The 12,728-nt window shown below is 35.5% G+C and overlaps 1 protein-coding gene and 1 pseudogene across 1 annotated transcript; both read left to right on the forward strand.

Annotated features, from left to right (window-relative positions):
- Nucleotides 1-3,966: 3,966 nt before the first annotated feature.
- Nucleotides 3,967-6,687, forward strand: LOC112052962 (lipase member I-like; annotated as a pseudogene).
- Nucleotides 6,688-9,834: 3,147 nt separating this feature from the next.
- LOC112052956 (lipase member I-like) lies at nucleotides 9,835-12,728 on the forward strand. The gene is made up of 5 exons (XM_024092207.2): nucleotides 9,835-9,871; nucleotides 10,998-11,187; nucleotides 11,502-11,896; nucleotides 11,975-12,311; nucleotides 12,683-12,728. Exons 1-5 carry the CDS (start codon nucleotides 9,835-9,837, stop codon nucleotides 12,726-12,728), a joined length of 1,005 nt encoding a protein of 334 aa, XP_023947975.2.

A 12,728-nucleotide genomic window follows, 5' to 3' on the forward strand; every position in this document is an offset into this window, starting at 1 on the left:
AGAAACATTGACACTTATTCTTGCTACAAGACCAGTGGAAGAAATCGCTGAGTACTTACACCTATTTTTACCGATGTGGAAAACAACAAAGAACTAACTAAAATTCATTTATTTGATGTAGATATTTAATAATTATGACAATAAACTTCTAATTTAATAATAACACAATCATGATGACTTATATTATTTACTTAACCTTGGATCTACGAGTAAATGTACCTTTTATCTATACTAATATAAGATAAAAGAAAAGGTAATTTAAAATGCAGGCAACTTAGTTGGAATGATAAATATACAAAAATTATTAAACATTATGCATTACTGTTAGAGTATACTTTGATTTTGCACAAAATGGTTAACAATCGAGTCAGTACCAACTTTAATTTTCATCGATTTAATTTTTTCGATTTTACGATTTCATTTGCAATTCTATTTTTTAAAATTAGTCCAAAATTGTTGTTTCTTCTGTATTCTGTATGGTATTTTGACATACCTAATAAAAAAATGTGCGATCGAGGATCTCAGGAAAGAAATTTCAAATTAAATTAAATAGGTAAATCGAATAATGGATAAGCAGTATTTAAAAAAATAACTTAATAAAACTAGAAATATTGAATATTTCACGAAGAATAAAACTTCCAATAATTTAAAAATCCAATCCAAAAATCCATCCAGGCTGCAACCAAAGTTTTGCAATTTTATAGTAACGTGAATAATATATATATTGGAGTTATTTTATTTATTACTATATCGTCGTCATCAACCCATATTCGGCTCACTGCTGAGCTCGAGTCTCCTCTCAGAATGAGAGGGGTAAGGCCAATAGTCCACCACGCTGGCCCACTGCGGATTGGCAGACTTCACAAACGCAGAGAATTAAGATAATTCTCTGGTGTGCAGGTTTCCTCACGATGTTTTCCTTCACCGATTGAGACACATGATATTTAATTTCTTAAAATGCACATAACTGAAGAGTTGGAGGTGCATGCCCCGGACCGGATTCGAACCCACACCCTCCGGAATCGGAGGCAGAGGTCATATCCACTGGGCTATCACGACTCTATACTTATTGTGAATTTTAAAACAGTGATGGCAGCCCCATTAAAAATATGAATCGAGAAAAGCGGAAAACTATAATAGCCTTGTCTTATAAAGATGCAAAGTATATGGTATTGTTGAGGGTAGTCTCTGAATTTTTGAAAATTCTTCTATCACTAGAAAAGCTACGGTATCTACGAGTGTCGTAGGTTATATTTTAGCCTATTCTATTCCCAATATTTTATTGGGAATAGAAACTACGCGATGAAACCGCAGGGCATCTGCTAATTCATAGTTCTAATTAAGATTTATTTCATAGTGATAAAAATATTTCACAACCGATACAAATCACTTTCTTTTTCCTCTGACTTCTAAGCATTCGCCTTTACTGACATAAGTACTCGTAGATAAATGAGTTACATGCTGAAGTGGCAATGGGCGGGGAACTTAAATCGAGAGACAGAAGTTGAGGTCTCAAGGCATTGGAAAAGCGACGCTGCACCGGAAGGTACATGGCCCCCGAGTCACCCCGTCAGATGGAATAACGATATCAAGCGGGCTGCAGGGACTCACTGGTCAAGCCCAGAGCCGCTGTATTCAGAAGTACTTATAAGTGGCTTGTGTCAGCAGTGTACGTTCATCTTTCGGTAAATTAATGTTAACATCTATAGAGCCTCTCGAATTATAATAGCAAATTATTTGTTCTTTATTTCGTGTGCACACTACAAAAAAGGGTAATTGCATACGTTTTTATTATAATAAACTACCACATGACGTCACTGGCATGTTTGTCAAAAAGTTCAAAGTGTTTATTAAACGCAAGCCTATAGGAAAGTATTATTATATTGTTAATGATTATACTCGTATACATGACATAAAAGCTTGGTATTGGATCTGCACTATACGACTGTGTAGGTACTTAGTTCTAGATAGATAAGTTTGTAAAATGGTGGTAAACAAAAAAAAAATAAACCTTGGCTGAGTTTGTTGTGAGTTGTTTGCAGACCTAGGTGCTTTGAAACCCTCGTAACTTTAATTTTTCAACTTTACTTACCACCTAAGTAAGTAAGTAAGTAAAGTTGAAACTTACTAATAACTTGACATAACTTTTCGTTTTAAAAGTGCTTGTAAACTGAGCCTATTTGAAATAAATTAATTTTGAATTTAATATTTTCTACAATTTTCGATAACTAATAATGTCATCGAATCGGAAAAGTCACTGCCTTCTGTAGTTACAGCTATGTGACATCGCTCATTGCCATGGCAACTTCGTTGTTAGTGATATTTTATTTTTAGCATCCTTTAGAAATAAAAATCAAATTCTAATAAAACTTGTTATAGGCGATTATTAGGTACATCAACGAGTATAAAATAGTGGAATCACACCCATGCAGATCTTCACGGTAGAAGAACCAAAGTCACCAATAATAGCTCAGCGAGTCGCAACCACACTTTCAACCTACAAACAGCCCATTTCCGCCAAAACAACGCTAAATTTTAAGCACCCTATTGGATAAGTATAAAGTCCTCTACCGCTAGATGTGATAATGAAAAATTATAGAGTTAATAAAAATATTTTTAATTAATTGAACACAAAAAACGCTAAAGCTGACGCTTTAGTATTTATAAAATCTGTGGTTCGAATACTGTGTTCGTGTAGTTCTTAACATATTAATTAAATACATTCTAAACTTTTATTTTACCCCCTCTTGACATCCGATAAAGGGTGATTTTATATACTTACGAGTACGTTCGGTGCCAAACACTGTACAAAGGACATGTCCCAATTTTGTATGGAGGCTGGGCCTTTATTCCGAGTGTCAACTTAGCTGAACAAATTATTTTTATCTTAAAAGAACATATAATATAGGGCTTAAAACCCAAAATAAATAAATTTTTTGAACACGAATTTTTTTTTATTAAAAAACAAAATGAATTTTTTTTATTAGCTGACAGCATTCATTAAGATTTTTTATTATGGCAACATGCTTACACCCTGACAGATTGTGAGTGATCTACGCGTAGTCACGTTCGTTTATAGCGTTTTTAAAGCATTATATGGAATTTTTTTATTTAATGTTTCTCTGTCTACGATTTAATGTTTGTTTTTAACTTGTGTCTTATTGACATCTGACAATATAACATGACATTGACAGTTTACACTGTATATGAATTCAATTACAGGTGTTTTTATTGTCTGTTTTGAACACTTTTACTGTGTTTAATTAGTAGACAAAGAAGCGAAACAAAAAATATTTATCTAATTAATGCGGATTCCAAAAATTCTGAAAGTTATTTTCTTAGCAGCAATTGGTATCTTCTATCAAATTATAAACAATAAAGGCCCATTTTGGGACATGTCCTTATGACACCACAGAAAACAGAAAACTGATTTGTGAACTTGTATACTTGACTAACGATGCAGACACGAGACTTTACGAGACCTTTCAGACAACTTTTAAAACGCCAAAGTGAAGTTGTATACGATTTTACAGCATAACATCACTAGTTCTAATAATAAGCTTCCGTGTTTTTCTTAATTGACTTGGCTAATTTACTATTGAATTGGTTATTAGGTAAAAATAAAATGAGGTCATCAAAGAAAATATTATCAGAATAAAATGATATATATATATATATATTATATATATAAATTATTACAGAAATTAAATTTATTCCTAAAGTTATTCCAAATCTAAAAAATATATAACTTTACCGTCGAAATACAAACCAACATCTTTCTGAAGTCGGTTATAAATATACCTATTCGTATCCTAATCACACTAGAGAAAGTTATTAGCTGATGTAAATTTTCAATCTGATTAATCAAGTCTTAAATATAATTTGTGATAACAAGCATCCGCTGAGATAACCATCCATGTAAATAAATATACGATGCAATGTGCTTCAGAGTCACATTTCCAAAACATGAAGGTCCTGGTAATACTTCTCGCTGCTGTGGCTTGTTAGTATTGTTTTTTATAATACAAATACGTATCTTTTATTCTTTACAAGTTAGCCCTTGACTACAATCTCACCTGATGGTAGGTGATGATGCAATTTAAGATGGAAGCGTGCTAACTTGTTAGGAGTTGGATGAAATCCACACCCATTTCGGTTTCTACACGACATCGTACCGGAACACTTACGTACGTCCTTGCCGGTAGGGTGTTAACTAGCGACGACCGAAGCATCCCACCAGCCAGACCTGGACTAATTAAAAAAACCTCAATCGCCCCAGGGGATCAAACCCAGGACCTCCTTCATTTAATTCCACTGCACATACCACTGCGCCACGGAGGCCGTCATACTTAGGTAATTTCTTTTGATAAGAACATTAAATACAGAACTCTAACTGATAATGCCGATTTATTAATTAGGTATTATTCGTTCATTCATTCATTAAAATAAATTAGCAAGATCTATTTCACTATCATTATGTGCAATCAATCTGCAATGCAATCTTTGACCTTTGATTATAATCAAAGCACATAATGATTGCATTGCAATCTTTGATCTTTAAACAAATTACTCCCCAAACCACGATTTTAATTTTTGGCCTTGGTTTTTGGCTGTGGTTTGGCTATGGCATCTTACTCGTAGCTAAGCAATTCGCCTTAAATTGCCATTTGGACTCTCATTCTCTCCTTTAACTAGTAGCGTAATATATTATGTACATAATTACTCATGGTGGTTTTGTATTTATCATATTTTTCAGTATGCGCTGGTAGTGCACTGCCACTAATACCAGGGGACAACAGTCATTATGTCGAAGGGGAAGCCGTTACATCTGGATGCCCGATGATAATAATGTTGCAAAACTGGTAGACTTGCAAGAACCAGTCGACCAAGTGGCTCTTGCGGAAAATAGAAGAGGAGCTGACAACGCTTACTGGCTTTTTACCAGGTAAGTGGCTTTTTAAATTATGATAGTGAGGTGATGAACTTAACTTAAGATACGTTTTGGATTAATAAATGTAATGCCAGAAATAATTGGCAATTTAGAAGATTATAAACATTTTATCATATCCTATCAGAAAAACTGATACAAGTAATTTAAATATTAGAACGCGACAACAACAAGAACGTCAAAAAAGATTTGAAGTTTTATTTCAAAATAGCAAAATTTTTATCAGCACATCAAATTATTTTCAGACGCAACCCACATTTTCGCCAAATTATCACCAATAATAATGCTATGAGCGTCCATAACTCCAATTACGATGGAGCTAGAGCAACTAAAGTCATCGTCCACGGATGGAACAACAATGGTAGCTCTCCCGTCAACAATTACATCAGAGAATCTTTCTTAGTGAACGGAGACCACAACGTAATAGTACTGGACTGGTCCCGTCTTGCCAACCAAGGATACAATACTGCAGTTGCAGGAGTTCCCGATGTCGGACGTACACTTGGAAACTTCATACAGTGGCTCATCAATACCTTTTTTTTTTTTTTTCCTGATTGTGTAAGTGCCGTAGGCTCCTTATGGGACCTCAGCGGCGTCACCAGGGGGTTTGGGCGAGCGCAGAAGCATCGCCTGATGGGGCCCGAAGGCAGAATAAAGTAGTGGGCGGAACGACTCTCTAAGGGCGTCTCCTCTGAGACTCGGGCCTCGACTTAGAGGGCCGTTCGGGAAGGGTGTTTTGGCCTGAGTGTATCAGTCCGGGCGCCCCCGAGATCGTGAGTTAAATCATCAATACCGGAGGTGGCAACTTTAACCGCGTTCACTTTGTTGGGCACGGTTTGGGTGCTCACATTGTAGGCAATGCTGGCCGACAAGTTGGTAATCGTGCAGTGCGTGTCACAGGTAATATGTTATTCATATAGGGTAAAAGCTATTCAGCACTAGACATTTATAATGTTACGTGTATAAAAATTGTGTTTCATCAGGTCTAGATCCCGCTGGTCCTAAATGGGGCGGCAACCCCGATGCTCTGAACCGCAATGACGGAGTATACGTCGAAGCTATTCACACCGATGGTCGTGCACTTGGCATCATGTATCCGATTGCCGATGCTGACTTCTACCCTAACAACGGCAGAGCCCCTCAGCCTGGATGCGGACTTGATAATGTGTGTGCCCACGAACGCGCTTTCCTGTTGTTTGCCTCATCTGTACGAACCAATCACTTTATTGGAATACAATGCAAAGATCTACAACAAGCTGAAAAATGCCGCTGTACTGGTGCAAAGCTTCGTATGGGCAACGCTGACTTGACTAAACGAGGGTAAGTTATAATTTAAATTAAATCAATATCCATAAATGTCTTGTGAGTTCATTGAAATTCTGTATTCTTCAAGAATGGGGTTGATAATTTTTGGGACTATGTGTTTTGGGACATGATTTTAACTTTAATATAATGTAACTTTAATATAATGTATAAGCTTCACAGTTTATACGCTGGAACCAAGTCCAGAAGATCTTATGTAGCCTTCCCGTCATACGTTGTACTTTTGTACTTAAATTATGCCATGAAATTCTTTAACCGTTTTCTTCTTTTTCAGCCATGGTTTGTTTTGCCTGAGAACTAGATCCATCTGGCCCTTCTAAAACAGTAACGACACCACCATGATCGCTACAGGATCAGTTGAAGATATTGTTGAACAAATCGTTGATTACATCTTGTTTTATTTACCAATACCAATAACAACAGAGAACTAACTAGAAATTAGTTTATTTTATGTATTATAACATATTCATGGATTGTTAGTTTTTTTAGTACAGTCCTTGAATATTAGAACAGGCGTAAACGTGAGTAATCCTGTAAGGGTACCGTTTTTGTCCGTTTCATTTCCTGTTTTTTCTTACTGTCGGACGTTCGGAACCCTACTGGCAAAAGAATTAAGATCTAAACGATATCTTGAAAAGTATATTTATGCAAAGCGACTGTAATTTATAAATATAATAAGGTATAGAGTCCCGCCAATTTTTTTTTTACGTGAATTAATGCAAACAGAAAAAAATAAGAGATCTCATAAAGAGTCAAGCTTCTAACACGGCATGCCCTTATCTAACACCATATCGTGGTATGGTGTTCTGCGTTAATCATTCATTATCTTTAGTTCCTTACAATAACCCTATACCATATTTAAAATGTTTAGCTTGGCTGTTTCGTTAATCAAGGACCAATTAGAAAACTTACACTAATAAAAAAAAGCTTCACTTAAATCTCTGTTTGCTGCTAGTATCCTAAATCTTCAAATCTTTTACGATATTTTTGTTAATGTCGCGTTGTACCATAAATAAAGGTTCCTGTGTTTTTTCTGACAGAATTGGAAGTTTATATCTTCCGATATTCCAAACACATCAGGGGTATTATGTTTGTTTATCCAAAACGTATTTTACGTTAAATTATCACCTCACATCAAAATTTAAAAACTGTTACCTGGTAAAAAGTCAGTGCGCGTTGTCAACTTCTCTACTATTTTCCGCAAGAGCTAGTTCGTCGACTGATTCTTCAAAGTTTGCTACATTATTATCATCCAGAATTCCAGATGTAACGGCTGGGACAAAGTACCTGTCCCCTGGTATTGGTTGCAGTACCAGCGCATGATAAAAAATCTATACTAATATTATAAAACTGAAGAAACTCGCTAATCTCAGGAACTACTGGTCCGATTTGAAAAACTCATTCAGTTTTAGATAGCCCCTTTATCGAGGAAGGCTATATATAGGCTATATAGTATTCCCGTATTCCTACGAACCATGCGGATGTTACCGCGCGCCGTCAGCTAGTATAATATACACAAAATCAAAATCTAATATATAAAATTCTCGTGAAAATATACGGGTTCCAAAATTTTTTTTATTTTGGGTTTTAAGCCCTATATTTTATGTTCTTTTAAGATAAAAATAATTTGTTCTGCTTAGTTGACACTCGCAGTAAAGGCCGAGCCTCCATACAAAATTGGGACATGCCCTTTCAATGTTTCTAGTTAAGCTATATACCTACTTGTAAATTACTTCAAGGCCTTGTATAGAAGCAATATATACTTTTTTGAGGAATCAAGCTAAATAATTGCCGGTCAAACCATTCTTCATCAGTCTATTTTAATTGTACAAGGCTAGGGCCTTCCTCCTTATAAGACAAGGAACTTGGTATTCAGCTCGGGGTTCAGAGCTCGAATGATGAGAGTATATGAGAGTATCTCCTTGCGAAAAGTTCTTTTAACTAAATTTTGCAAAGTTTTGTATATACGATGCCATAATCTGCTTACCAATTGCTTGTGACAATGTTTCTTGTTATTTTTCTTCTTGCTGAATGTGAAATATAAATAAAAAAAAATATATATATACGACTTGATCCAAATAGTCTCACTTCTTACCGAGATCACGAAAAACGGGTGTATATATACGAGGACAAATATTGCTCGTTTAAATAAGTTAGATTGATAAGAATGCCATTCTTATCTAAGTCTGTAAATAATTACAGTATTAAGGTATTAAAAAACTCACTATCGATTGTTAATGAAACCGCTGGAGGTAAGGAGCGCATACTTTGTTTTAGGGGGTACGCCCTTTTTCAGGGTTCCTTAGTCAATACGGAACCCTTATAAAAATTCATTTATTTCAATTAGGCTTAGTTTATAAGCACTTTTGAAAAGTCAGGATTATGTCATAATTTAATTTAATCTAAAGTGGTAATAATAGTCGAAAACTTAAAATTAAAGTTAATAAAGAGCCCACAACAAACTCAGCCAAGGTTTATTTTTTTTTTGTTTATCACCATTTTGCAAACTTATTTAAAGCTAAGCACACAGTCGTATAATACAGTTTAACACCAAGCTTATTTATCATTTACATAATCATTAACACTATAATAAGACTTTACTAAAAGCTTGCGTTTAATAAACACTTTGAACTTTTTGAGAGACATTCCAGTGGCTTCATGTGGTAGTTTATTATAAAAACGTATGCAATTTCCTTTAAAAGAATTACTAATTTTTTGTAACAATTTTATTTTTATTTCTGAAATTAATATTATTACAATCACACCTTCTTTTAAAATTGCCTATGTTTTTATATACATTTTAATTTCTTTAAATTTTCTCTTAACGACTCTCGACTCGATAATTTGGACATATACCTATATCTGTCCGTCTGTGGTTTAGCTCAAAGACTATATTAGTACTATAATGGCAGGCTTCCAAGAATCGCATCGCAAGCTTGCTGTCTGCTTCGGTCTCAGTTTCAGCCGAAACCGAAACCAATTTTCTGCTAGGAAATAAGCTTATCAAGGTGGAGCCTAGATTTTGCATCACATACAAATTTCAGCATCCTCGGTTCATTTGCATTTCTTATCTGACTTTTTCGACATAAAGACTAGTATTTTAAAACACTAAAAATTTGATCACTCTGGAATAAATCAACCGATTTGGTTTTTTCGCCGAAATTTAACCAAAACCAAAACTTCGGTCGCTCTCAACAAGTTAACTCGCACGGGCTGTATGTATATATTTCCTATTTGAGTTTTAAGAGTTCCTTAGTTTCGAAAAGGTACAGGGAATTTCAAATGGGCGCACCAAAAAAAAATGGATGATGATATATACAAAGAGCTGCGTTCTGCCCTAACCTTTGAAAAATATAAATGTACTATCAGAATGAACCTCCATCTTTTTGATGTCGGTAAAAATATACACGTGTCACTCCAGGAAAAGTGTATTTGCCAACATAAATTTTTCCAACCTAATTAATCAAGACAAAAATTTAATTGTGATAACGACCACACGCCGAGATTAACATCTGCATAAATACTCGATAAACTGTGCTTCAGAATCACAATATTTACAAATCATGAAGGTCCTGGTCATACTTCTCGCATCCGTGGCATGTTAGTATTGTTTTTTATTTTTTTGTTAAATCATTTATTTTACATGATTTATTTTATTTTTGATTTATTTATTTTGCCTATTTGATTAAACTATTTCTCTTGATAGATTGATCATCCATCATCAATATGAACCCATATTTGGCTCACTGCTGAGCCCGAGTTTCCTCTCAAAAATTCATCACTAACTGAAACTGCCGATTTTCCCATTACATGGTCCGCAAGAAAATCTCCTTTTCCTAAAAAAAATCATTCATTCCCTTATAATTAACAATAACAGACATTACGAAATTGAAATTTTATGTAAAAATGTCATCCGATGCTTACTATGGATATCAAAACATTTACCTAAAATGACTTTCTGTCAATTAACTTGATGTTTATTTTGATAAGTCTATAATTTATACCAAAATAGTGTATTAACGAGCAGTTCCCTATAAACCAATCCCTATTTCAATCACTTCAATTTTTATTTTCGCGTATTCTTTTAACCATTTAAAAAAAGTAACATAAAACATGAACAACTTTTTTTTAAAAACTCTTTAAGCCCCTTTTCAAACAACCAAGTGTTGAATTTTGAAAATTATTAAATTGCAACATTTTTCTGATATAGTTTTTATTGATAACCACCACAGTTTTCGCTTTCGAGTGCTGGAACTTTTTTTTTTTTTTTATTCTTTACAAGATAGCCCTTGACTACAATCTCACCTGATGGTAAGTGATGATGCAGTCTGAGATGGAAGCGGACTAACTTGTTAGGAGGAGGATGAAAATCCACACACTTTCGGTTTCCTCACGGCATCGTACCGTTAAATCACTTGGCGGTACGTCTTTGCCGGTAGGGTGGTAACTAGCCACGGCCGAAGCCTTTCACCAGCCAGACCTGGACAAATTAAGAAAATCTCAATCTGCCCAGCCGAGGATCGAACCCAGGACCTCCGTTTTGTAAATCCACCGCGCATACCACTGCGCCACGGAGACCGTCAAAAACTACATCTTAGATAGAAGCTTTTCAGCTCAAAACGTCTTTTCGCCTAAAACTATTTGAAAAAGAAGTCTCTTATTCTCTCCTTTAACTAGCACCGGAATGATCATGTTGATTTTGTACATATTTATTACATATTTTCAGTATGCGCTGGTAGTGCACTGCCATTAATACCAGGAGACAACAGTCATTATGTCGAAGGGGAAAGCCGTTACATCTGGATGCCTGACGAAAATGATGTTCCAAAACTGGTAGACTTGCATGAACCAGTCGACGATGTGGCTCTTGCGGAAAATAGAAGAGGAGCTGATAATGCATACTGGCTTTTCACCAGGTAAGAGTTTTCAAAAAGTTAGATCTAATGTGATCTTGGATGATATTAAATTATGGTGCTATAATAGTTAATAACTAAATTTAAAACAATATCTGGATTAATTAACATAATGTTACCCCTGATGGGTGTAGAAGTTCGTAAGATACAAATTTCCTAAATCAGGTCTGAAAATCTTACGCAGACACTTTTATTTATTATACAACTCCGTACACAGCGACAAAGAGCTATTGAAATACATTTTAAAGATTTAAAACTAAAAGAATTAAATTAAAGCAAAATCAAAAAGTATTTATTAATATACTGATTTTTTTCAGACGCAACCCACATGCCCGTCAAATTATCACAAATGGTGATGTTAATTCCGTCCATCGTTCCAATTACAACGGAGCTAGAGCAACTAAAGTCATCGTCCACGGATGGAACAACAATGGTGGCTCTCCTGTCAACAATTACATCAGAGACGCTTTCTTAGCGAACGGCGACCACAACGTGATTGTACTGGACTGGTCCCGTCTTGCCAACTCAGCATACAATACCGCAGTTGCGGGAGTTCCCGACGTCGGACGTACACTTGGAAACTTCATACAGTGGCTCATCAATACCGGCGGTGGCAACTGGAACCGCGTTCACTTTGTTGGCCACAGTTTGGGTGCTCACATTGTAGGCAATGCTGGTCGTCAAGTTGGAAATCGTGCAGTGCGTGTCACAGGTAATATTATTTTAAGAATATTGGTTAAAATCTAGTTACCAATAAATATATACAATATTATTTAAATTGTTTTACCAGGTCTGGACCCTGCTAGTCTTCAATGGGGCGGCAACCCTAATGCTCTGAACCGCAACAATGGAGTTTACGTGGAGGTTATTCACACCGATGGTCGTTTACTTGGTATAATGGACCCTAGTGGCAACACCGATTTCTACCCTAACGGCGGCAGAACTCCTCAGCCTGGATGCGGAATGAGTAGCACGTGTTCCCACGGACGCGCATTCCAGTTCTTTGCTTCATCTGTACGAACGAACCATTTTGTTGCAAGGCAATGCAGAAATCTAGCTGAAGCAGAACTAAGCAACTGCACTGGTGCCCAGCTCCGCATGGGTAACGCTGACTTAGGCAAACGAGGGTAAGTTAAAATTATTTGTATATCTAAAAAAGCTCTTATTACTTCATTAAAATTCAATATTCTTTACTTTACCCTAACCAACGTTTAAGCTTTCAAAATAATAATAACATATCAATGAAAGTTATTATCCCTACTCCTATAAGAAGAAAGGCCCTGGCCCTGTGGTGAGCCGTTAAATAGGCTGTTAATGATGGAAACTATTAATATATGTATGACATAATAGTTTCACGGCTTAGACTCTGAAACAAAATCCAAGTGGTTTTTATGTTGTATCTGTTGGACTTTTGTATTTCCTTTACTTAACATTTTCTCAAAAATGGAGGTGAAAAATTTCATTATGCAAGTTTTTTAACTTTCTTCTTCTTTTTCAGCAATGGATTGTTTGGCCTGAGAACTGGCGCCAACTGGCCCTTCTAA

Source organism: Bicyclus anynana, chromosome 1, assembly GCF_947172395.1.
Source record: "Bicyclus anynana chromosome 1, ilBicAnyn1.1, whole genome shotgun sequence".
NCBI lineage: Eukaryota > Metazoa > Arthropoda > Insecta > Lepidoptera > Nymphalidae > Bicyclus > Bicyclus anynana.

What these genes read in the sequence shown, in the direction of transcription:
- LOC112052956 (XM_024092207.2), top strand. Translation starts at nt 9,835, where the DNA reads ATGAAGGTCCTGGTCATACTTCTCGCATCCGTGGCAT. An exon ending in GCATACTGGCTTTTCACCAG is followed by an intron (nt 11,188 to 11,501) that starts GTAAGAGTTTTC and finishes GATTTTTTTCAG; the next exon opens with ACGCAACCCACATGCCCGTC. An exon ending in GCTGACTTAGGCAAACGAGG is followed by an intron (nt 12,312 to 12,682) that starts GTAAGTTAAAAT and finishes CTTCTTTTTCAG; the next exon opens with CAATGGATTGTTTGGCCTGA.